The sequence below is a fragment of the Pseudorca crassidens genome, chromosome 15, assembly GCF_039906515.1.
Source record: "Pseudorca crassidens isolate mPseCra1 chromosome 15, mPseCra1.hap1, whole genome shotgun sequence".
In the NCBI taxonomy this organism is placed as follows: domain Eukaryota; kingdom Metazoa; phylum Chordata; class Mammalia; order Artiodactyla; family Delphinidae; genus Pseudorca; species Pseudorca crassidens.
Genome location: NC_090310.1, coordinates 84,511,816 through 84,538,328, shown reverse-complemented (window position 1 = coordinate 84,538,328; position 26,513 = coordinate 84,511,816). Strand labels below are relative to the sequence as shown.

The following is a 26,513-nucleotide window of genomic DNA, read 5'->3' as shown; positions in this document are numbered from 1 at the left end:
TGAGTGTCTGTGGCTCTTAAAATGGTCCCTGAACCAGAGCAGTGCCTGCTCCACACACGTTCTCCTCCCTGACACACACTTCACTGACCAGGGTCACTGGCATGGTGTCCGCTCTGCCCATCACCACCCTCCTCCTCTCCCTGGGGCGGGGGGGAGATGTTCCCTTTTTCCACTCAGTCAAAAAGCTCAACAGGTGCTCACCAAGTCCTAGCCCCGAAAACAGAAAGAGGTTTCACAGGATGATTAGTTTTAAGAAACAACTTTGGATTTTAGATTTTGATTTTTAGCTACACACAAAATGCCACCATCCTCGGAGAAGCTGAATTCCTTCTAGATGCACACGAAACACTTAGTCACTTCCAAAGACCTAAGACACAAGTGTCCCAGGTACGCTTTTTGAGAACCTGGTCACTCGACCACAGGCGCCAGCAAACTCCAGCCTCACGGGCCAAATCCCAGCAGCTGTTCTTGTGAATAAAGTTTCAATGGTACACACGGCAACATCCTTTAAGAAAACGTCTACCAACTCCTGCTCTAGAGGAATGGGACTGTACTGCACCCCCAGGCACTATTTGAGGCACCCCCCCATCACTCTCCTTTCAAGGTCATGAGGTGTTAGAAGCCACATGAAGAGCAATTCGTTGCAACTCCTACACTCAGATAGGTTTTACTCCACTTGGAGAAAACAGCAGGAAGCACAGGCTTCCCAGCTCAGTCTTCTCACTCCTTTTCCTAAGTACCTGGGTCCACACGGAATAGAGACTGGAGAGTAAGTTATAACCGGGCAGCCGGCCTTCCATAGCTTCACGCCATGGGTGTGTGGTCGAGAACGAGGTCTAGTCAACGTTTACCGCGAGTTCTCAGGATGTACAGTAAACATGTTATATTTCTCATCGATAGGGTTCATTTTTAAATCAACCTTCCAATGACAAAATAATAATGATAAAAATAATGTCTCCCTCCCCCCGCCATTTAGCACAAGTGACAAAATGACAAAAGAACTCTTAATTTGGGGGCTTTATTTTAATTTTTTTTTCTTTTAAAGATGCTACATAGTCGAACAGAATTGGATTGGTCTTTTATGGCATAAAATTAATTCACAAACTCTCGATCACTACTTGACGGATTATCTGACGTTTCTCTCCCACCCCCTCCCAACCCCACCGAGCCGGTTTCCTCTCTGCTCACCCCTCTGCTGCCTGACTCACATGCCCTGATCCCCAGCTAGGGCCACACGGGGAAGGTCAGGGCCATACTGGGGCACGTGTGCTGAAGCGTGAGTGGTGGCTGAGGAGTGGAGAAAGAAAGAACAGTACAGAGATCGGCTGCCCTTCCCCACAGAGAGCGTGACCTAGAGCTGACTGCCACTACTAAGCACTCCCCTCCCTACGAGAGTCGTTACTTATTTGCACAGAAAACCACTTCCCGGCAGCCGTTTTCCAGCGTTCCAATGAGCCGCACCTCCATCTGTGTGTACAGCCCAGAACCTCCAGCAGCAATGCCAGCTTCACCCAGCAGAGTTAGGTAGCACAGGTGATTTTAGGCCACAGAGTTAATTATAATCTTGTGACAAGAAAACATGAGATGAAATACATTAAATAAGTTAAATATGCATTAAACATCTCTGAATAACAATTCAATCTCATGACATGAACCAATGGTTATCTAGCTTGGTCCCTTTAAGAGAACAAAGCCTTCACTGACTTCTATTTCCAGAGTATTGGGTCACTCGGGCAACATACACCTCCCAGCATAGCCGATGCTGCCACAGCGCCGTTCTTCTCGGCCTCAGACTCTCTCCATCAGTCCCAGGGAACTGATGGCCGGGGCAGACATGGAGGAGCAGCCCGGAGGGAGCGAGCAGTGCGAGCAGTGCGGGGAGGACGCCTTGGGGGGGATGCACTCTCCACCGCGCTGGGCTCCAGCTCCCCGAGGGCCAGCACCAACAGGCAAGGAAGAGTGTCGTGTTGGAAGAGAGGTGATTAGCAACATGGACCAAGGCTACAAGTGTTTAAAATGACATGTACAACATGCCAGTCTCGTTTAATCATGGTTTCCCTTGTCATTAATAAGGATCATTCTTTTCCCCCGATCATTTACTATAAGTGTTAAACTTTCTAAAAGATTGTTATTTTATGTTCTATGTGTGTGTGTGCACGCGTGCGGCAGCACACACGCGCAGGGAGGGGTAATTTAAAGGCAAGACCTGTGAGATGTCATCATACATTAACTTCTTTTTACACGCGGTTATGATACACTTAAATCCCATGACATGGCGGAGCCATCAATCCAATTTACCATCCTTTGCCTGCTGCCTCTACAAGGCGATCTTCCCTATGATTACACCGACGATAAAGAACAAAACCACCAGCGCGAGTAGCCGGGTGCTGAGGCCCTCCTCCTTCCCAGCCGCAGCTAACACGGGAACGGGGCTGTTGCTCTGCGCTGCCTTCCTCATCCGAAGTCCATCTTCTTCCTACGGGAGCAAACACACGTTTCAAAGACAGTCCAAGGCACCAGAGCAGCAGTCAACTGTACAGCTTGGGGGACGCGGCGGGGAGGCGGTGATGCCCAGACTCGATCACATGATGAGGTCCAACCTCCTCGTTTTGCAAATGGAGAAACAAGCCTACACAGAAGAAGAGACTGGCTTGAGGCCACCACAAAAATACTGCCGGGAGCCCCTCTTTTCTCCCATCCATCCTACACAGTGCTGCTGGGTACCTTTTTATACCACACATCTAAGCAGGGGACTCCCTGGTTCCCCATGATTTACAGAAAAAAACTCTTCAGAGAAAAGAATCACAAGAAACGACCAAGTGGGGGACCTGGAAGTTTTCAAAGGTAGAGCTCTGTATAAAGTTGATACCTGATGAGTTACAGGTAGACTGCTGGATCAAAACTGTGATGTGTGTAATATTAAAATGAGCTTGATACATGCATCTCAAATATTTTCTACTTAACGCATGGAATTCCCACCAAGGAAATGACTCTCTTTCTCATACGCGTGAAGATAACTTGGCCATTTTCCCCCGCACACACAGACCTGTACGAACAGAAACTTTTGCTTTCTCCACGTCCCCAAACGGGGCGCACACCAAGGCTTTCCTACCCCGGCTAGTTACCCCTCGACTCGTCCCTGACGCCCACACAGCAGCTGCACCTTCTCTTCTTCTGCTTCAGTCCATTCACATTCAGCAAGTGCCTAGCGGGTCTTGAAGACAAGAGGCATCAACCCACCGAGCAGACTTTCCGTGACACTCATGGCCACCTTGGTGGAACCGCTCATCACACTCGGTATCAGTATTCGTGTCGGGGCCTCCCCGGCTACCCTGGTTAACAAGGGAGCTTATCTTAAGGGCAGGGACTGCCCGTGTCTGTATCCACAGAGCGGGGTACAAGGTAGGGCCTTAGGAAATGTGCTGGCCAAGTGACAGGAGGAAACAACACAAAACAAGAAATCAGTGTTTGGCAAGATAAAGAATCTTCTAATGTCAAGATTCGCCCGATAATATTTTAAAAGACGCTCTGCTCACGGGGCATGGCCAATACGACTGCGCAGTGATAAATGACTGGAGCTATTCGATTAACTTTAAAAAAAAATGGGCACAGCAATACAGCATTTATTTTATTGGGTTTATATAGAAGCTATTTCTACCTATTTATCACTTTAAATGGCACAGAAGTCTGTTTCTGAAGAGCAATACATTCAAGGAGAACCTCTAGGCGTATCTTAGATTTTTAGCCAAAAAGTAGCGTGTCAGCTTCATAATTTACTCCTTACTAAAGGAAGTCAAATCAAGATTACTGCCAAGAAAGAAGATGATGCCATTTCCCAAACTCTGTCAGCCCTCCTGTATCTACTACCTTGCTAGAATAAGAGAAGGAAAGTCAACTGCCACGAATTTATGACGTGCACCTGGCGCTACGCAGTGAAAAAAGCCTATCATGTGGTTGGGGGACATGATCACGATGCAGAGAACAGATCGGCCTCGAGATTTAAGCTGCAACGAAAGACCCTATGATCAGACGTTCAGAAATGCTCTCTTTAATACTGCGTATGAAACAGACATACTTTTAACACTGGAAGGGGCCTTAAAGGGGTTTTGCGAACAGAGGCCTGGGAGCCGCCGTGACTAAAAAAGATTCACAGCGAGCCCAAGTTTGGCTGGTCATTTCCACAACACTGCAGGCCTCCAAGACCAAGCGAAATGCACCTGCTTCCCTCCAATGCCAACCGCCGGGTCAATGGCCACAAGCTGGAGACTCTGGTTCCCTGTAATTTCCACCCATGTACGGCGACAGCTTCCCACCTCCAGTCTCCTCACCGCGTTAACAGCAGGATGAGACCCTACTGCCTAGACCTATTTAGGATCCTCATGAAACAGAATTATGCTGTGTTAAAACAGAATACAGGTCAGTATTTACCCACTTAAAAAAGATTCTCATCCAGTGGGGATGGAGTGGGGTTTGAACATGTGAATTCAAGATAGCCATTGCTGTTTTATTTTTAGTCTCAGAACTGAATTTCAATTTACGCTAATGGATTGTTTGTTTGTTGCTTTTATACGAGGTGACAAGAGTTTATATTGTGCAAATATAAAACAACTCTACAAATGCTGGGGTCCATCAACTTCCCCACCCAAGATCACAGCGAAAAAGCCCCTGTTCCCTGCAGATGATCAGAAAATAAAACGCTGTTACCTTGAACTGCTTGTTCTCTTCCCGCAGCCTCTGAACTTCACTCTGCAGCCGCTTACATTCTTCCATCACCTTCTTAACTTCAGTGTCATCCAAAGAAGAACTCAGAGCTTTAGACACTGTTGGTGTTTCTGTCTTTGATGCAGTTGTGGATATAACTTTATTTATTTCTACATCATGCTGTTCAGAAATAAATGAAAGCCCAAGTGTCACCAACTGTGTAGTAATGGACTTGTTAATGCAAAGTAAAAAGTAGCTCTCAGCAAACACCACACGTGGTAGCGCTTCATCCACACTGTGAAATGTCACATTTACTTTTAATATGGATTACTTTATCTAGTCTCTTAATAACCTAAAGCAACTGCGCCCCAGAAATCATGGATAGGGCAATGATGAAGTTCGGCTGAGACTAACACGCCAAAGAAGGAGAGGAGGGGCCGTGCATACTGCACTATCGAAGTCCTGCCGTGCAGAAATTAGCACACTGTAACTGTGCAAGCTCAGGAATTACCATCCACAAATTACTGTCACCACGAAGGTCTGAACAGCCCCAGGGCTGGCTGAGTGGGGGTCTCGGAAGGCGGCCAGAGGGGACGTAACACAGAGGGCGATTTATTTCATGAAGATGGAAGGAAGGTGCAGTAAACTCAGTGTCTACAATATTTCAGTCTGGGGAAGCACCACATTCCTCCATTTCCTCGGCCAAGACTGTGCTGTGACACACTCTGGAGACCGGCGGGGGATGAATCAGTAAGTGGGGAGAGGGCATGGAAGCACTCAGGTGTGTCGGGAAAATAAAATAACTGGGGATCGTTGCCCTGGGGGTTCCATGCAGCAAACTGAAAACTAGGAGCTCTACCCTTCGTCTCTCCCAAGTGAGAAGAGTGAGGCCCTGAAAGACAAGGCCCCAGCTTACAGAGCTAATCACCTAGCACAGAGCTAGGGCCAGAACACAGATCTCACAGCGTCCACAACTGACCTTCCCAGGACTGGAATGGGAATGGGAAGGAAAAAAAGAAAAAAAGACCAGTGCCATTCAAACCAACAGGATAACGATAGTGGTCAATTACTGAGCAGAAAAAAAATGCTACGTGGTTTCGACACGAAGCATCAGCATTCCTGGAGACGGCTATGGACAATGTTGAGGAGGTGAGCATTTCTATCTCCCACCTCCAGCTGTTAACAGCCAGGGTGGCTGAATGTTCTACATGTGTTTTAAACTGTGTTTTTAATACAATTTATTATAAGTTTTTTGACTAGGTTGAAGGGAGGTCCACATTAGCATTACTGATACAATCTTCTCTCTCCAACTGTTCACAAGCCAGGGCCACGACAGGCTTATCCCTTGGGTTTCACACACAGAAGAGAGAGCTGACAGCTTGGAGGAAGTCGCTCCTTGCCCTCACCTGCTCGAAAAGCAAAGGGGGCGATTCTCAACAGGGAATCATTCTGCCCCAGCAAGGGCACATTTGGCAATATCCGGAGACATTTTTGGTTGTCACAACTAGGGGGTGCTACTGGTATCTAGTGGGCAGAGGTCAAGGATACCGCTACACATCCTACAAGGCACAGGACTGCCCCCACGGCAAAGAATTATCCAGCCCAAGTGTTAATAGTGCTGAGGTTGAGAAATCCTAATCTAAAAGCATATTTTGACTGAAGAGGTGGGTGGGGTTCAAGGGGTAGAGAGGTGGTGCTGAGGGAAAGTGCAGACGGGGAAGCCTACAGGCGGCACTCTGTAGAACAACAGAACCTCAGAGCTCTCCACCACCTGTCCACCAAGCACCACGATAAGCGGCAAATTATTCCGTTTTGGCCTTACCCACCGTTAAATAGCAACCTATAACTTTGCCAAGTCACAGAAGCTCTTTGGAATTTATGACATTTCAACAGCCAACAGGTTGCACTTTTCAAAGGGAAAAAATGTTTCAATTAGCTGTCTTTCTGCAAGTCTCTCAAAGGCAGATTTCATGAAGGCCCACTTACTTGTTAACTTCAGCTTATTTTTTTCTTCATACATCAGAAGAAGGAAAATAATTTGCCAACTTAAAGCTTGGTTTTGCGGGAGACGGTATGCAAACAAGCATCAGCTTGCAACATCAATTACTGTTAACTAGAAACATACTTACTGGTTTATCATTTTCTGCTGGCAATTCAAACACACATCTAAGTTTTGAATCCATAAGGTCTTCCGGTTTTGCCTCCTTCCACTAAAACAATTTAAATTTAATAATCAGGATATTATAAAGCTGCTGGAAGAATAATTTTCTTCCTATAACTGACAATTTCAGAAAAATACTCTTCATGAGAAAGGCCTGATGTACATCAAATAAAGAGCTTACGTCTGCTGAGATTTCAATACTTTTAACGTGACAAGATTAAACGCACTGGCTCTCCTGAATATATACTCTTCCTCACAGACCCCAGTCTTGCTGCCGGACCCCTCAGAGCCCACCAGCGCTCCTCCTGTCGCCAGTCTGCGGGAAGCACACGGGACAGAGAAGACCACCGCTGACCCAAGAGGAATCTTCTAAACTACAACTGGATGGCCTAAGGACATCTGGGCTCTCCTTAAGAAAACACAACTTACTTCACAGGGCACGTCCTTCTTAAGAGAGAGTAGCATGTGCTATCTGGGAGTGGTTTTAGAACACTGCCAACTACCAACAGGGCACAAGAACTGGCAGGCCACTCCCTGTGATCGCCACTGTCTGGGCTGCCCCCCACTGCCTCAGTGTGCTGGTAGTAATATCTCCCTGACTAAATCCATGTCCTGGGACGATGCACTTCTGGCTTACTCCTCCTCCTCTTGGCAGTGGAGGACAGGAATCCCAGGTGTTCTGATCATTACAGACCAGCATAGCAGGAAGGCTGCAATACAGAAAAAGGAACGAACTCCCCCACCCTCACCCCAGAACCATGCAGGAGGCAGCGAGAGCAACACAGTACCAAGAGCCAAAAATGGGAAATAATCTTTGTGTTGAACAATAGGGAACCACCAAATAAACCATGGCAGGTACAGTCAATGGAATAGCATGCCATTCAAGGGATACTGAGGAGTGTTTAATTGCATGGGGAAAATTCGCAGGATGTTAAGTGAAGAAACTACAAGCAATATCTTAAGTCTGTTCCTCTGCACGCGCGCGCGCACACACACACAGTGTACGTGTGCCTGCGTGCGTGTGTCAAAAGAACATCAGGCAAGGATCATCTCTGGGTGCCAAAAATCACCAAGTGAAAGACTGCTCGCCGGCAAGCAGGATGTTCATGTGGTCTCCAAGTATCTGATTACTCTGAGTATCACAGATCACCTATTAACCACAAGGGGAAAATGTGCTTTGACACTGGGGAGAGTTGGCATTCACCATCTTAACCAAGTAATCAAACTTAGTGTCACCAAAAGAGGGACAACACGGCATTAAACGCCTTCTAATATGGTGCATCATACATGACACCACCTAGGGAATATTCTTGCCAAAATAAAAAAAAAAGAAAGCAAAAACATTTAACCTGAATTTAATCATGAGGAAAGAATTGGACAAATCCAGAATGTGGGACATTCTGCAAGTCAACTGGCCTGGACTGTAAAAAGGGTGAGGGTGCTCCAGGAGAAGAAAACCTAAAGGCCATTTCTGGAACAACTGGAAAATGGTGACCATGGGTATGGGTTTCTCTATCAAACATTACTGAATTAATGTTAAGCTTCTTAGCTGTGACAACGGGACTGTGGCTATGTACGAGGCTGTCCTTGTCTGAAGCAGTTATAGGTGGTGAAGGGTCATGAAGTCTGTGTCTTACAGCCAAGTAGTTCAGCAAAAAAGGAAGTTTATGACAGCAACGAAGCAAACGTGGCAAAATGTTAAACGGTGCATCTTAGTAAAGGTTAGATGAGTAGGCACTACTATTTTTTCAACTTTCTGTATATCACAATATAAAGAAAAATATTTTAAAGTAAAGAAAAAGCACAAGGCTCTCATTAACAGTGGTTGGGTTTAGTATAAACAAATTACAGGTCACTTAGTTTTATTTTTGCTCATTTGTATATTTCCAAAATTTCCAACAATGTACATTTCATATAAAAAATTTTTAACTGTTATAAAAGTTATCATGGAAGCAAAATTCACCTTTGTTGTATATAGAGTGCCTGGCCTATAACAGTGCTCAGATAAAACAGCTGCCAGATGCCAGACACTACGCCAAGTTCTACATACACAGCACATTTAATCGCACCACAGCCACGTGAACTAGGTGTTCATCCCCATTTTACACGTGACCAAACCCTCAAGAGAGTTAATGAACATCGCCCAAGGCCACAATGTTAGTAAGAGGCAGAACTCAGCTTCACACCCAAGGCACCCAAGCCCATGCTCTTCTCACCAAGCCATGCAGCAGAAGCCAAACAGATTATATTCCTGGATATTCCACATTCTGCATTTGCCATACATTTCCTTGGTCACACAAAGTAACATGAAGTGACACATCATGTTCCAGGAAATAAAAGTAGCGAATGTCTCAACAGTCATTCCTCTTCGAAGGAATCTTAAAGGAAGCCTACTCTCCCTGATCTCTCTGAAACCCCCAAATATCTAGCTTACCCTTCATTTCCTACCCAGAAGTTAAACATGCGTGAAGGTGGTCGGTTATGCTTTTCCGAGATGAAAAGCAGCAGCTGTGTGGTGGCACGGGGACACGAAGGTAGGCTGTGCATGAAAACAGCACCTAGTATACAACTGTGAAAGAGAAGCAGCGGTACAGTGTGCATCCCAGCTAACTCAAATTTGCAGCCATTCCTCGGATGACTTCAGTCTCTTAGTTTCAGTTGGCGAACTGCAAAGCAGTGAAAACCTTGCGGCAGTCCTGCCCTTCTTTCCCAAACTGTGAGGGCTACACAGTCTGTCCTCACTGGTGCTGTGGATTTTTTTAAGGTTTATCCGTATATTGTGATACACACTCACAGCACCAGGATGCCTGCTGATTTATTCAAGTGAAACCTTGGGGAAGAACTACCATTATAATCTTCTTCTAGAAAAATCAATACGAGGGATTGATTGCAGGGCCCCGCCCCCACGGCTACCAAAATCTCAAGTCCCTCACATAAAATGCTAGGACCGCTGGCCCACATCCACAGATGCAGAACCCACAGAAATGAAGGGCCAACTGTAATATATCAATTATTTATTTTATGAAAATGAAGTCATCTTATTTTTACCAAAATTAAGAGACAGAGTTAAACATGTATTTAAGCAGGGGAAAAAAAAAATGAAGGAAACTTGGGGAAAACAACAACAACAACAAAAAACCCAGAATCATGCTTACCAGAACCAAGCATGAAAAAAAAAATGCCTAAAGGGTTGAAGGATATTTAGTATTCAACTCTCTCCCATCCCTCTGGGTTCTGGAAGATGGGGAAGACGTGGTAGGAAGGTTCTCTATAGTGAAAACTGTCCTTTTCTGTGGGGGGAATGGGAGGGGGGTGAAGGGAGAGAATCCTCAGACCATTCAAGACACAATCCACCAGAAGAAGGAACTGCTGAAGGCAACCAGATATAAAAGTCAGAAAAGAAGAGTGTTCTAAAAAGTTACATGAAATGTTAAAATCAAAGTTTTAGAAAAACCATAAAGGCAGTCAAAGCACAAACCTCCCTGAAGGCACCATTCCCCTTTAAAATCAATTTTGACACATTTTGAAATGCATGCACCCACAATTCTGCACCTAATCATTTCTTTTAATTACTGAAAAAAATAAGAAGCATTCAGTACTTACTACTGCTTCCATATCAGAAGTGTCAGTTGGAGCAAACATAGACTGAACCATAAACTTGTGTTTACTTTTCTCATTGGGATCATAATCGAAAGGCTGTAACATCACTGAGAAAGAAAATATTTCATTAGGAGGGTCAGAGCTCGGTTACCAGCAGCCATTTGTTACGTTAATTACTTGTAGTTTGGTTGTAAAGCAGTTTACCAGGACTCTGTCTGAGCCTTCAGAAGCCCCAGGCCTTCAGGATGACCAGGTCTCAAACCTGAGGTCCAGGAAACTGAAGGGACTTCCCCAAGGTCCACCTGCAGGTAGTGGCAGAGCCAGGACTGGGGCTCAGGACCCAGGTCTTCTGATTCCCAGCCCACTGATCTGCCGCTAGGGCACACCTGACCAAACATCTGCTACGGGCCTTACATCCAGGTCAACCAGGTAGAAACACCTGTGCCTGTTTTGCTCAAGAAGACACGTGCAAATGATCTCTTCAGGAACTAAAACAGAGTAATCCAAGACATCTGAGGAACTGTTTTAGCTTCTCTCTGTCCTATTTCCCACGTCAAGGTCATCAAAGTAATGCTTCAAATGCAATTTTGCCAAGAATGTTAGGGAATTTTCAGAACCAGCACCCTCAGGGCATGGAGAAGACACCACCAGCTTACACCCTTTTTCTCCCTAAGCACCTAGGGGAGTCTCACATAAGGGCTCCCTGACTGAGCACAGCCACTGCGCTGAGCGAGGTGTCGTCCCGTTCTGACCGGCTGCCCTAGGACTTACCACCCTACCCCATTAAATGACAGCTGCTTTCAAATACAGGTTTTGCTACAAGCCTTTGACTAAACCACACATCTCACTAAGTTCCCTGAAAACTAACTTTTCCATACCCAGGAAAAGCCCGCTGTAGCCCTGACCTTGGTAAGAGCTCCCTGGGACTGAGCGTCTCCCTTGGGCCAGAAGCTCAGCTCTGCACTTCAGCTTTATCATTACCTCAAAGGCAGGTAATGTTGTGGAAGTTATTTTGATGGCTGTTTTCAGATGAAAAAACTGAAGCGCAGAAAGGTTGGCTAACCTGCCCAAGGTCACACCGCGGAGGAGTGGACACTCCAACGCAGGTGGTCTGACTGGAAAGCCAATGCTCGTGGCCACCATGAGGGGCTGGCTCTCTGTCCTCTGACAGTGCAGGTCCTGTCCTTCCCCACCAGCACCTCTGCTGCTGGGCACTCGTCAGTGTTCTCTTGCCCTTGAACACCACTTAGAACTTCCCAGGTGCTTAAAGCCTCACAATCAACCACCCCCTGCAGCAGATGCAGGGCACCTACCCTAAGCCCTAGCTCATAAAGGAATCGTGAAGGGACTCAACAAAGTGAAGGGACTCGACAAAGTGAAGGGACCTGCTCAAGGTCACTGTGCTGGGAAGCAGCAAAACTTCGACCAGGAGCCACGTGCAGTCAGCACCCCTTCAGCCACAATGGACACTCCAATTCGCGACGGGGTCACATCCTGCACGCACCGCAGACCCACCATCACGTATCTTACAGAACCACCCATGATGAGGAAGAGAAATACAAACACCCCCCTCCGTCTTATCTGTAACAAGCCCAATGCCCAGGAGATGAGAGCAATCGGAAGACACGGTTAATTTTCAGAGAAGTTGGCTCTTTAGCTCCAGTGACACTGGATCACACACAGAGAATGGATGGGTCCAGAGACCCTAAGACAACCCCACATAAAGAGCCCCAGGAAGACCTGCTGTTCCCTTTCCACTCTTCTCCCCCTTCCTACTCTTCTCCCCCTTCCTCCAGGAGGTGTAAGCCAGAAAGAAGGGCTTGGGTTGCAGGCACGTTCTAAAGCAAACTGACCCTTCCTTTTTCTCTCTACCTCGCCCCACACTCCCATCCCCAATGCCTTCGCAATGTCCCAAAAAAGGAAAATAACTTTTACTAGGGCCTAGTACGGACTAGGCACCAAAGAAGGAATATTTTCCTTAGTTCTCCCATCAGTTCTCACAACAATCATAAAGATGGCCATGTCTTTATGTTCTAGATGAGAAGACAGGGCTTGGTAGCCTCCCTCGAGTCCCATGGACAGCGTATTAACTGATGGAACCAGAGCTCCACATTGGCTTTGTGTCCACAGTCCGACTTCCACACCACAGGTTCTCGAAGTGTTACTCCCAGACCCCGAGACCCACCCCTCAGGCGGTCCATAAAATCAAAACTGCTCATAATACCAAGACGTTACATGTTACATGCTTTTTCCACTGCACTGACATTCGAAGTGATGATCGGCACAAAAGCAAAGGTGGGTGAAACTGCTAGTGCCTGAGTGCAGACTTTACTAAATCCCAACCCCTGACAGTGCATCTTAGCACTCTGTACAATGAAATGACAAGCACACATCAAGCATTTCTGCTGCCTTGGGAAAAGCACCTGTGCAACTGTTTGGGTTGTGAGCTCAACTGGACGCTTTCTCATGGAACCATGTACTTGAAAGAACAACCGACAGAAAAACTATGGTTATTCACACCTGGGTATACAGCAGATATTTTCCTGAAAAATGAATGAAGTGAGCCTGTCACTTTAAGGAAAAGAACTTATAGTTGTTGCCGGTGACAAAAACCAGGCATTCAAACAAAAGTTAGAATATTGGAAAACCTCTTTCTGCCACCAAGAGCTTCACAGTTTCCTGAAGATTTAAGGACTTTTCCAATGAGATCAGTGGGAACAGTAACGAATGTACTTTTCTGATACTGTATAATGAGATGTCAACAGCTGGAAGATCTGTATAACTCAGCTAGCATAATATTACCAAAGCCATCAAGTGTAAGAGAAACCAATGCATTTTAGTGAAACAAAGTTCAAACGGTTCACTGACAGGGTGTCAGATTCTACACTGTATTAAACTTTAAGAAAGTGTCACTTGTCAAGTTTTGGTATAGTGTCAAAGAATAATGTCTATAATTATCTGAAAAGGCTATTAAAAATACCCTTTCCTTTTCCAATACATATCTGTGGTAAAGGTGGTTTTACTTCACATATATTCACCAAAACAACACATTATAACAGACTGAAATGCAAAAGCAATTGAGAGAATCCAGCCTGTCTTCTATTTAGCCAGAAATCAAGATTTGCAAAACATATTGAATAAAGCCAAAATATTTTTGAAAAGTTATTTTCCACTACAAATGTTACTGTTTGCATATAACTGTATTTATTAAAGTTGTTATTAAAGGAATACTTTTTAAATTTCTCAGTTTAATTTGCAATACGATAAATATTGATACAACCCACAAATCAAAAAAAGCTCTTTTGGTCTTTGATTTCTAAGAGTGTAAAGGGGCCCCGAGACCAAAAGGTCTGCACCGTTATTCTACATCAAGCTGCCTCGCAGGCCCCTCCAGGAGGAAAATGCTCGTGTTAATAATTCAAGTGAAGGCACTGGTGGCTCTGTGTGGTCCCCTTCGTGGGAGAATGTGCAGTGTGAAACAGAAAGCAACCTCACACAAACCAAGTTTTGAGTCCCGTATGTACCCAGGCCTCGGGTGGAGACAGAAGCACACGTGCACGCGCATGTGTCCCTTACAGGGAGGGGACTGGGGTTCCCTGTGCTCTCCTAACCAAACCACCCTGCAAACTCTTGTTCCACCTCTGGAGAAGGGCGCTGTCTGAGACCCCCTGCCACCCTCGGACCTTGAAGGTGGCATCAGTCCAACTCCAGGCCCAGAGCAGGCTGCCTGCCAAGTCGCCACAGTGCAGAGCTAGAAGACCCTCAAGAGGATGTAACTGACATTTAGACCTCGAGGCTCAACAAGAATGTAAGCACACAAAGAAGTGGGTACTGGTGGTAACAAATCACCTTACAGGAGCACTGGAGACAGCAGAGGCGGCGGGTCAAATACCCCTCTGCAAAGGCTGGGACTCATGAAACAGAAACGCAGATGCCCGATGCACTGGTGAGACTGGCAAGGTGAAAACTTTAAGCTGAGTGAAAATGGTGGCCGCTGGTGAACTTCTGCAGCAACTCTCCTTCCACCTAGAGCAGTAGGTGGAAAAGAAGGCGTTTGCCTTCATGGGCCTTCATGGTCATAAAACACTGGATCAATAAGATCAGACTTTCTTCAGAAGAAATGCAGAATATATGCCGCTTAACACACACACACACACACACACACACACACACACACACCCCTCAGAGAAATGACTTGATTAAATGCAGCATAAAAGCTTCTTATGAGAACCTGAGCAGGTCACAGATCATGTTCATTTGCATCATAATAATGGCAACAGAGCAAATGAATAAAAGTCTAACAAGCACCTCGACACACGCTTTATTATTTTTTTAATCTCAGAATTTTATCTTTAAAATGTCCCTCTCCTTGTTCACATGACCACAATCTCAGCTCAGCTCCTTTCTTGTGGGCTCCCCAATCAGCGTGCGAGAGGGAGGATGTCAAGTGGCACCCAGGCTTTGTGAAATTTCATAAACCCTCGCTGGGCCTCAGCATCTGCACCCTGCTGAACTAACACAGCCCCCAACTCATTTCCAAAAGTTTGTATTTCTCAGCTACGATCATCTCATGTTGAATTCAATTTGTTATACTCTATTAGCTGGAACTTTACGAGAACATGACAGAATAAATGTTGTTAAACGTTTGTTCTTTCGGCTGCATACATGTAAATTGTGACAGAAATTATGTACTTTTTTCCATGACAGGCTATAAAAGAGCTTCCCATTAACTTATTTCACTTGAATACCAGAGACACTGATGATAAAATCCTCTTAAATGAACCATCTATCCTACTTTTAAAATGTATTGCTGATACTACACTAAAAAGAAGCCTGTTACCAGGAGACAGCCGGGAGACCAGGTCACCACTCACCAGCATTAACGCTTTGTCATACAATGTCTGCTATACTGCAGACTGCGAAAGCGTGATCCTGTTAGGAAAGGGGCTTCATGGTCATAAAACACTTTCTTCAGAAGAAATGCAGAATATATGCCGCTTAACACACACACACACACACACACACACACACACACACACACACACACACACACACACACACACCACCCCCACCCCCCCCCCCCCAGAGAGAGGACTTGATTAAATGCAGCATAAAAGCTTCTTATGAGAACCTGAGCAGGTCACAGATCATTTTCATCTGCATCATAATAATGGCAACAGAGCACATGAATAAAAGTCTAACAAGCAACTCGACACACGCTTTATTATTTTTTTAATCTCAGAATTTTATCTTTAAAATGTCCCTCTCCTTGTTCACATGACCACAATCTCAGCTCACCCCACCCCCCAACACCTAAGCCTCTCCAGCTAGATCTCCCCGCCTCCTCCCGGCCTCTCTCTCAGACAAGCTGCCCTGCAGAGCCCTAAAACGCTACAAATTTAATCTCCCCCTAAACACCCTACTCACCATCACGATATTCCTCGGACCAAAAACCTGCTACAAAAAAAAAAGCCTATTTCCCAAGTAAAAAACAATCAATTCAAGTCCACAGCCTGGTTCTCTCAGTTTACTGATATGATCCAACAACAGGCTTCCCTGCTGGTCCAACAGCTGTGCACATGGTGCTGGCCACACCCCCGCACGCAGGTATTCTCCTGTCGTTACCCAAGTCTCCTCTTATCATGTTGGGCCTAGGAGGCTGCCACATCCCTCTCGGTCCCCCTGCCCTACTCACATCTCAGTATGTCACACCTCCCCGGGCTTCATCTGACTCTGAACCTGCCACTAGTCTGACTCTGTCATGAGGGGGTCTCCAGCTTCCGCGTGCATCAGACCCACCTGGAGTGCTTGTCAAAACACAGGTGGCAGGGTCCCACCTCCAGTTTCTGATTCAACAGGTGGGGCTGAGAACACGTATTTCTAACCTGTTCCCAGCTGCTGCCGCCGGTCCAGGCACCCTACCTGGAGAACACGTGCTGCACGACACCTCCTCACGCCGCAGCTCCTACTAGAATGCTATTTCACACTCTCATCTTACTGGGGATCTTATTCTATCAGCGGACACTACTGATACAGAGTTCTCCCCACATGTTCGCCTTTTCTACCCAATTAAGCTGAGACCAGGACTTCATGCTTTGCTACCTCACATTCTGGGAACTAATCTGCAGCTTTCCACTGGTTGAGGAGTATGCCCCCTCTTCCCTTCCAACATTCAAAACCCTCTGGAATCATGCTCCCCCCAGAAATCTCCCTGGGCAGCACAGAGAGAGGAAACCCTCTTTAATCCTCAACCCGCTGTCTTCTCTTCTGCCCCACTTCCCAGAGCCACTCACTCTTCATCTCGTGGTTTAAGACAGTGGTTTCCAATCCTCTCATCACCACTGTGCTCCCGCATTCTCTGGCTATGCTTTCATGCCTCTGTCAAAAGACTGTTCTCTACTAAACTGCATTCACAATGTCATAATGAAGTCACTGCTCCACTTTTTTGAAACTAATCAGAGACACACCAGCACTCTGTCATCAGCTTATGATAACCAGTATTCCACAATGAGGGGACAGAGTTCTAGCCTAAAGCAAAGCGGACATTTTAGTGAGACTGGGTGCCCTTATCGTGAGTAAATTTATTCCTTCCTTCAGGATGCTCAAAATGTTGGAAACATGACTACTTTCCTGGACTTCTGTCTATTCAGGGACCCATGGATGGAACTAAGAGTCTAGAGAGTAAATAATTAATTTTATCTATTTATAAATTGGTTGACACTGAATTGTCTTTGTGCTCTCTACAGGAGTTTCCAGGTCAGTACAGCCCATCTTAGATAACAAATCCCTCAGAGTCTTATTGATTTATCTGCGCAGAGTTTACAGTGCAAATGTACCCCAGTATCACTGGAAAATGAGGTGTGCAATATACAATCACTGGCCAAAGAACATGGCTGACTCATTCTTTTTTATAAATATCTTTTAAAATGCACATCTTTTTTCAAAGCTCCAACACACTTTCCTATCTCCACTAACACTTCATACTGGAATACCACACAGCCTTTCCTGAGTACTCTCGTGTTCTGATTATCAACATCCATTACATGCCACCTTAATATGACCCACAAGCAAGGTCTCTCGGGACTGACCCACTGCACAGGGAGAACGGTGTGCCCTGAGGTTCGGGCAATCCCAGATCCCTGCTGTTACCTTCCCGTACTTGTTCTCTGCGGTGTTCCTGTCCAGGCCTTCACTGTGGCCACCGCTCGCAGCCCTTGCCCTTCACTCTGGCCTGTGATGGGCTGGACATCAGAACAGGGTTAACAGAGAGTCTAAGGTAAGAGTATAAACAGGACAGTCAAGACTAGGGAGCCTAAGTGTAGAATGTGCAAAAGGTGCTGTAACCAGTGAAAGGAACATTACTTTTGGCTGCTCCTCGGCCACGCTGTAGTGAGCTGTACTGAATGTACTTCAGCTAAGTGAGGTGTACTGAATGTACTTGGATAAAGTCCTCTTGATCATGATCTTTGAAAAATGTAAAAACTAAGGAAATTGTGTTACACTCATAAAAAGTGAAACCTAGGATTCTCCTTAAGAAACTTCAATATTACAGTAACCTTTTTTTTTAATAAATTTATTTACTTATTTAGTTTTGGCTGTGTTGGGTCTTCGTTGCTGCACGCGGGCCCCCTCAAGTTGCGGTGAGCGGGGGGTACCCCCCATTGTGGGGCGTGGGCCTCCCACTGCAGTGGCCTCCCCTGCCGCGGAGCATGGGCTCCAGGTGCGCGGGCCTCAGTAGTTACGGCACACGGGCTTCAGTAGCTGTGGTGCACGGGCCCAGCGGCTCCGCGGCATGTGGGATCCCCCCGGACCAGGGCTCGAAACCGGGTCCCCCGCACTGGCAGGCAGGCTCCCAACCACTGCGCCACCAAGGGAAGTCCCTACAGTAAACTTTAAAAAAATCTTTAGAAGCACGATTAATTACTGTTGGTACTTTCCCCCTTTTTTTAAAAACCAGAATCTCATCTGGTGAAAAAGATTAAAGACATCTTTTAAGTATGAATGTGAGTTGTTCTTATCTGAGAGTCATAAAGCTGGTTCGTGAAAACCACTTAGGAAAAGGTTCTGTTTATCAGAGACTTCCCAAGCAAACGATCAGTCGAAGAAGAATGTGGCTGTTAAGATGCCCAAACCTCCAAATTTAGCTCCCACTATCAGCACTTGACGGATGAATCCCTGACTTCTTTCTCTAAGGGCAGGGCACTTATACTCCGGACGCTAATCACCTAAAAGCTGCAACCCAAGGTTGGCTGGTCCAGGGCAAGCAAGCACCTCCTTTAAACTGAGTCAGCAAAATCTTAAAAGGATTAATTATCAATTGTAGTACTACCCAATTACGTTACCTGACCGATGTTTCCATCCAAGAAGAGCTGCTGATATGCATTCTCTGTCCTCGGGATTTTACTGGAAGAACTTTACGCTTTAAATGTGACTGAAATAAGTGCTGAAAAGGGCTATATGTCAGGAATAAACACTGCTCCTTAATTCTCTGGATTTTAATTTAAAACACAGATTCAGACACTAGAAGATTTGTGTTGGTTTGTCTTTAATTCATTTTCAATTCCCAGGGTACACTTAGTAAAGTGTATCTGTACCTAAATATTGGTATCTTTAATGACTCTTTCCAATGCCCCCCCCACCAAACAGATATTTTGCATTTCTAATTTCCTTGGTACAAAGGCAACCAATATGCATAATTGAACTGCAAATGGAAGCGTGCTTGCTACTTTAGTGAAATTAGAATTCAGTGAAGGCTATAAAAATATTAAACTTAATATCATATTACAGGAAGCCTAAGCATTTTTGATGGGCCCATAATTTTACCACTTCACCTGCTGTATCTGCTGGCAAACATGGTTTGGAATATTAATGGAAAACCCCCTCATTATGAAACTGCAGTATTAAAACAAAAAAATCCACAACACTAACAGCTTACCACAGACATTTTCAGAAATTATCTACCTTAAAAATATTTTCCCACCAGACAGTTCAGAAAACAGATTTAATTTTGTAAAGCTAGAACAAATGGAGAGACCCCCCACTGCTTCAAACAATTCATTAATTCAAAAAGTTCTATTTTCCTTGCATTTAAAATCTCTAGAGGAGAAAATCCAATCTCCTCTCCTCCAATCTCCATTTAAGTGTGCCTATTTTGCTGAGGTCCAGATTTGAATAATTCAAAACCGTCTCTAGCAGATGGTGCGTATCAAGGGGCAAGGGGCCAAAACCATGGCATTCTGGGCCAATTAATGCAAACACAAAGCACCCAGCACCCTCCCACCTACTGCCTGCCTCATCCAACAGGCACAGATCCCAGAAGGGGCTGTCAGAAGGAGATGCAAGGAGCACCTATCTAAAGGACAAAGAAAAGGAGTCAGAGACCCGAGTGACCGGATCCCCAAACACTCCTTTGCAAAGTCCACATGTTTTCACCTACCGACACAAGAAGTTTAGGTTATACCTGTTTCCAACTGTAACTTTACCACCTGAGTTTATACAAGAGTTGTTGTGTTTTTTTTTAAGGGCCCAATGAGTGATGTGCCGTCTTCTGAAGAAGAGACATGACAGGTCAGCGTCTGGACTTTCGATGCATAATGTAAGGTCCTGCGAATATCAGATTAAGCTGACAGCTGAGAAGAGTTTCACAGGGTGTGTCTGAAAGACATCTGACAGCTGGAAAGTCTCAATCCCCCATCAAAACCCTGATCTGTGTGCCCTCAGACCTCAGTCTGTGTTGCCAGCTCCATGGGTGGATACCACCCCCCTCCTCCTCTTTCCCCTCCTCCTTGCCCCCCTCTCTCAAAGAATGATTTATAACCTTTCCTGTCAGCTAGCACATCCCAAGGGTTTTCAGAGATGGGAAAAAAATAATGTACTAGTCATGTCCTTTTCAGGTACGCTGTGACATTCTGTGTGGTAGGCAGGGCAATGCTGGTAGTATTTTCAGTTGATTTGATGACCTCCTTTTCATAGACTGTATTTGAAAATTTACTAGTGACTTTTCACTATAAAACAAATGCATATTATAGAAAGAAGAAAAACAAAAATTTCTTCTTAAATTAGAAAAATTTCATAAATTAGTAAAATGTATAGGATTGATTTATTTCTAAAAAGGCAATTCAAATATGTACGATCCACCTTCAACAGAAACTAGCCAGTTTTTGTCAAAGCTAGTGGAAGAAAAATGCAATCCCACTCTCGTACCACGCTTCTCGTTAAAATCCTTCAGCACTGGTAAATACTCTGTGAGGCGGATACCACTCTCTCCACCTCACAAATGAGAAAACTGGAACCTAGGGTGGTTAAGAGTATTGGCACAGGTCAGCCGACAGGCTAAACAGCACGGTTGGGCTTCCCGGTTCAGGTCTCCGAAGCCCAGCTCTAACGCCCTCTGAGTAGAGCGGGTGCAGCCCAGCTCAGCCCAGCTCAGCCGCGCGCTCGTGCGCGCGGGAAGGGAAGGCCGGCCTCCGAGCCCTCTGCGCTGCCCGGCCGCCGGGCGCCTCCTTCTCCTGAGGACAGTCTCTCTCACCCGCAGGAACCCGGGAACCCCACGTCCTCACCCAGATGCCATCACGTGGCTGCATTTTAACAAGACCCTTGGAAAAGTGCAGTGCTTTCACCCCAAGACATGAACGTCTAATAAATGATACAGCGGCCCCTCAGCACGGAAAACTACAGCAAGTGGAGGCTGGTCTCCTCTGCCGACTGATGAGGCTGTCCCGAAAATGCAACAAAATCTGGCTTTACCCAGGTGCACCCCAAGCACTGAGACCGATACACACCAAATAAAAACAAAGGAGGCCTTTCTCATGTGTAAACATAATCTTGTCTCATTAGGAGGAAGGTCTGCAGACACATGGACATTTTGTTATTCAGTGGCTTTTTTCCCCAAGTACATGACACTTTGAGAGCCAAGGTATTTTGCTTTACATTCATTTGTAAGTGGGGCCATCCCCTAACACTGTTGAGGCAGTTCAGTGTCACCAAAGAGCCACTAGATCAGGACAGACACCTGGCTTCAAATACTAGCTCGGCCACTAATCACCCATGTGCCTGTAGGTATTCACGCCCACTCTCTGAACCTTACCTTCTTATCTGCAAAAGGAAGGCCACAACCACAAAATCTTGGTCTTCCTTAAGGAGGCAGACATAAATCAAAACAAATGCCCAGGGTTCGTTATTACTTTAAAAAACATTCCTCTGATGGGGGAGGGGTGAATCTTTCTGAAAGAGATACACATATACTCACACACGTTTATACTTCATATTGGAAAGCACACCTACACTGTACAACTGCCTGTTGAGACTATTCAGAAAACGATGTTGCTGCCCCATGTCTACCGTGAAAACATCTAAGTCTCATCTACTGACAACCTTACTCAAATTTGACATGGGCAAGGAAATCAAGAGGTAAAGAAGTCATCAATTTAAAAAAGGGAATTAAAGATACCAGCTGCCCTTGATTTCAATGGAAAAACTGAAACCCTCTGGATCCAAGGAACACCGAAATGCCAACACCCTGGGCCCCTTCCTTTACCAGCATGCTGTAGTTCAGAGCGTCTGGGCATCAGAGTCAAACAGGATGGTCCACACCTTCGCTCTGTCACTGGCCCCCTTCTTAGTACAATGGGGGTAACAGTGCATTCTGCACAGGGCAGATAACAGAAATTACATGATGACATGTATGCAGGCCCAGCACAGAGGAGACCCTCAGTAAATGCTGGCTGCCACCCTCCTGATTTCTCCTGGATAATAACCCGATGCAAGAGTCCAAATCAGGTCTTGCAGCCTCAGGGACAAACACACAAGGGGACAGCTGGTGTGAGCGCACCATAATGAGAGAGACCAATGGATGTAGGGAACAAGAGTTTGCAGAAATGATCAGATAATGAAACACCTTATATCTTTCCCAAGAGGTGAGTCATTTTCTTTTAGGTGTCAAATGAATAGCCCAATGTATCACAATCAAAATCTGTCATGAAAAAAGCCAGCCAGGTACCCATTTCAAATGAGTAGTAGTTTCTAATGATGCCGAACCTTCTGTGACAGTCTCCTGATACTTAAAGGATTAACACACACTCCCCCACAGCTCCTCCACAAATACAAAAAGCACTGTTGGATCCAGAAGTTCTAATGAGCTAAAAGTTTATTCCATTTCTAAAAATACATTTAAACTCAAACCCATCACTTACATCTCCTTAATTCTGAAATCCAATTCTCAATTTGGGTACTCTACCAGCATCTTTTCAAAATTTGGACTTTGGAAAATATATGCCCTCTCAGACAGGAGGGGAAAAAACCCATCAGACATGCACAGAACTTGCCCCCTTGAGTATATTCCAATTTCCTCAGCCTTCATCTCCCTTACCCTTTCACAATCAGTAAAGTGCAGTTACCAATCACTGGAAATGACATGAGCTTAATGTCAGAAATCATTTAGCTTAAATAAGAAAATAACTCCATTTAGCTTTCTCCCACAAAGTAAAATTAAGTTTGTTTAGCCCTTTTTTATTTACTGCCAAAGGGCAGATTTAATTTCAAGGGAGCGAAAACCAAACTCATTCTGAAGCAAAGTCTGAAGTTACCACTTTAATTTTGCTCTAACTATTGAGGCACGAAGGCTGTAAGCATTAAACTAAAGAGACTTTAATTATGCAAGAACAACAGGTGAGTGGGACCCACAGAGCTTTTTAATCAGAGGGTGGGGGCTTGTGGGGGAGAAAACGACCATATTATTTTGCTATACTGCACACACAAGCTTTAAGAGATCCCACTACTTCTAGGGGGCCTTTTTAGCCCACCCTGTTGGCCTTCATTCTCAGAACTTACCAGATACATTAATAGAGGCCCCTGCATCAATGATCCCACTGTTGGGCCTCACGCAGTACCTACGTGGTGCCGTGGTCTTCACTTTAAAACACACATTTCGGTCTGTCGGGTTGCCAAGCTTTAGGTTGGTGGTGACAACGTCGGTGAAGGGACCTGTGGAATGAGACAGAGATTAATTGGGGATCTCAGGAGGATCGTTTAGAAGAAAGACTGATTTATGGTCTGGGGTCAGGAGGGATGTGCAAATATGGTTAATCCAAAACCATCTCATTATGATGGATGGGAGAGACCAGCTGAGGCTGACGCACTAACAGTAACAGCTAACATTCACCAGGTTCTCACCACGCCACCAGGCACCTGGCCTAGTGAGTGTCCTAGCATACGGTGTCTCCGTGACACCTCACAAATCCATGGTTACTGCCGGAGGAGAAAACGGAGGCTCGGGATGACGCACCGCCTGTCTGAAGTTTTCATGCTAGTTAGCGGTAGTCAGGATCTGGAACCAGGCAGCCTGAATCCAAGGCCAGTTCTTAACCTATGCTGAACACTGATTTCCGCAATAACAAGATGAAATCTAACAGGGAGAATGTAAAGGACTGGACCTGGGTCCAAAATGATTATCAAAGGCAGAGTGTGCCCACAGTAGTAGAGAGGCAAGAATGATGCTGAGGTGTTAATGGTCTATACACACAAACTGCCCCCACAGCAACACAGTGTCGCTGCAGAAAAGGTAACATCATCTCAGGCTGTGGCAAGTTCAGAGTTCTGCTGGGCAGCCCACCCCTGAAACATCACGTTCAGTTTTAACTACCCAGGGTACTGGGAAGATTGAAACAAAGTGCCCTGAGGGTATTTTTTATCATTATTATTTATTCATTTTCTACTTTATTAGATTTTTTAATTAAAAAAGTAAAACATGCTTCTTAAAACAAGCCAAATAATAAAGGATGTATAAAGAGGAAGTTAATCAGCTTTCCCTTGTCCCCTGAGGTAACTAATATTCACAATATGGGAGATGTTTCCACATCACGTATGCTTACACAAGCAGTACACACATACATGAGTGAGGAGGGGGGATTAACAAAAATGGGATCATACCATTTACATTACTCTGAGACTTCTCCAACACCTGACCACTAGGGTTTATCAAGAAATCGGGTGGGGGACGGGGGGGGGGGGGGGGGGAACTACAAGGTCTCTTAGGACCTCTTCAACCTCTTTTCAAATTCACATCTTTTCACTATGTAAATCAATGATGTCTTTGTGTTTCCTCCAGGCAAGCTCTTTACCCCATCTTTACATTCACAGGAAGTAAGAGATGGGGTGGGGAGGTATGTGTGCTCCTGTGTTCACAAACTAAGAAACACATGAAGTTGGTTCATCTGCTCCCTACGGACATCCACAACCAAGACGTTTAAATCTGCGCCTTGAAAATTTTTCAATGAGACTCTGAGCTCCTGAGGACAAGAATGATACCAGTTTCTGTATCTCCAGCACTGTGCCTGGCATGTGGTAAAGGGGTGTGTGTGGAGAGAGGGGGCAGGGAGAGAGAGAGACAGAGACAGAGACTGACTGAGAGTCACTCACCAAGGAGGAAAAGTACCTCGTGGATTACCACTAGCAAAATTAAAATCTCAGGCTGCGTTCTCGCCTCTGGAGGTGCTCTGGGCATGAAAAATCAATCTGATATGGGCTTAACAAATATAAATTAAGAAATCAATAACGGTGAAAAGAAAGAAAGGAAAAGGGACTCAATTCCAATAAAATAAACTACAGCCAGTTCCGCTAGAAAGCTTATTTTGAAAACGTGAATCTGTTTCAATGTGATTGATGTGCATATTATGGGGACAATCTGAGCATAAAATGGATTTCACGTTTGCTTATGTGTGATTTTGTCTGCAAGAAACGCTAAGTGATCACAGAAAACTGCACCCAGCTGCACCGAGTGGCATAGAAATACACAAAATACACAACTACACACACCTCAATCACCCACCAGCACCTCCGTTCACCGTGTGGGACAGGGGCCACACCCATCCTCACCTGGTGTCACCTTCCCTGTGATTTCGGGTAACCCTCCTTCCTCCACTTCAGTACCTCACAAACTGCAACTCTCTTCCAACGCCCACTTCCACAGGCAAACTTCAGGTCTTTTTCAAGGTAAAATGCCATATTTATTGTAGTATGTATATATTTCCGAGCCATTTAATGTGCGCAAAACTGTGCTTCTGCTTGTATCAGGTTCCTGTCTTTGTGCGTGTGTGACCAGCAAAGGTTTTAAGTGCTGTGCACCTAACCTCGTTTCCTCCTCCTAAGTCCTATGGTTTTTACTGTGCTATTTTGTATAGGATGGCGATTTTTAGGAATGCATGTGCCGCGTTGTAGCAGGACTGATTATACTACTAGATTATCTATTGTTTTGTAGTTACTTATACTAAAAGCTATTCCCATTCTTTGAGCAATGACACCTTCAGGAACGAAATGCCTAGGGAATTCCCCAGTGGTCCAGCGGTTAGGACTCCACACTTTCACTGCCAAGGGCAAGGGTTCAATCCCAGGTCGGGGAACTAAGACCCCACAAGCCACGTGGCAGGGCGCCCCCCCCCCCAAAAAAGAATGAAATGCCTAGACAGAATTTCTCCATTTGCTTACCTTTCCAATAAGCCCTGCCCTTGGCCCCGTGGCAGTCAAGCTGGACGCCACAGGAGGGAGGCACTTTGTAGGTCCAGTTGTGTCCAGGCATGGGGAAAGGCAAGGCCTCTGCTATCTCATCCCGCCTACTGACTCCATCACACATAACCCTCTCTTGACATGCTAAGTCATCTCCTTACTGAGAACTAAAAGCTGACACAGGAGGGTGGGTACCCTGTGGCCCAACAGGATTTTCAGCCACGGTGAGGGCCAGCCAGACGCTGACCACGCGCCATCCTCGTATCAAATTCTTGGCCTCTCGGGAGAAAAAAGACACTTGGTGCTGAGGCAGTCCTTTCGGGATTATGGAGGCAGCAGCTCTCCACGACTCTACCCTTTTCCACTCTCCAACACATGCAGTCTGGCTCAGAATGAAGATGGAGAAAGTCTGATCTCCCGTTAAGTCTCTTTGCTTGAAGTGGATATCACTCCAGCAATGGTAAAAGAAAAAAAGAACAACTAAACACAACTCAAGTTTTCTGGAGTCAAAGAAAGCAATTAAACAAACACACAAACACAAGCTCAGACAGAC

General features: G+C 45.5%; 1 protein-coding gene across 1 annotated transcript in view; it reads right to left on the bottom strand.

Annotated features, from left to right (window-relative positions):
- Positions 1-1,002: 1,002 nt before the first annotated feature.
- Positions 1,003-26,513, bottom strand: part of VAPB (VAMP associated protein B and C) — a 48,601-nt gene continuing 23,090 nt past the window's right edge. The window contains exons 2-6 of the mRNA XM_067708594.1: positions 23,291-23,443; positions 10,466-10,569; positions 6,831-6,911; positions 4,705-4,881; positions 1,003-2,476 (exon numbers count right to left, since the gene is read on the bottom strand). Coding sequence (XP_067564695.1) covers positions 2,318-2,476; positions 4,705-4,881; positions 6,831-6,911; positions 10,466-10,569; positions 23,291-23,443 — 674 coding nt within the window. The 3' untranslated portion in view covers positions 1,003-2,317. The remainder of the gene's footprint in view (positions 2,477-4,704; positions 4,882-6,830; positions 6,912-10,465; positions 10,570-23,290; positions 23,444-26,513) is intronic.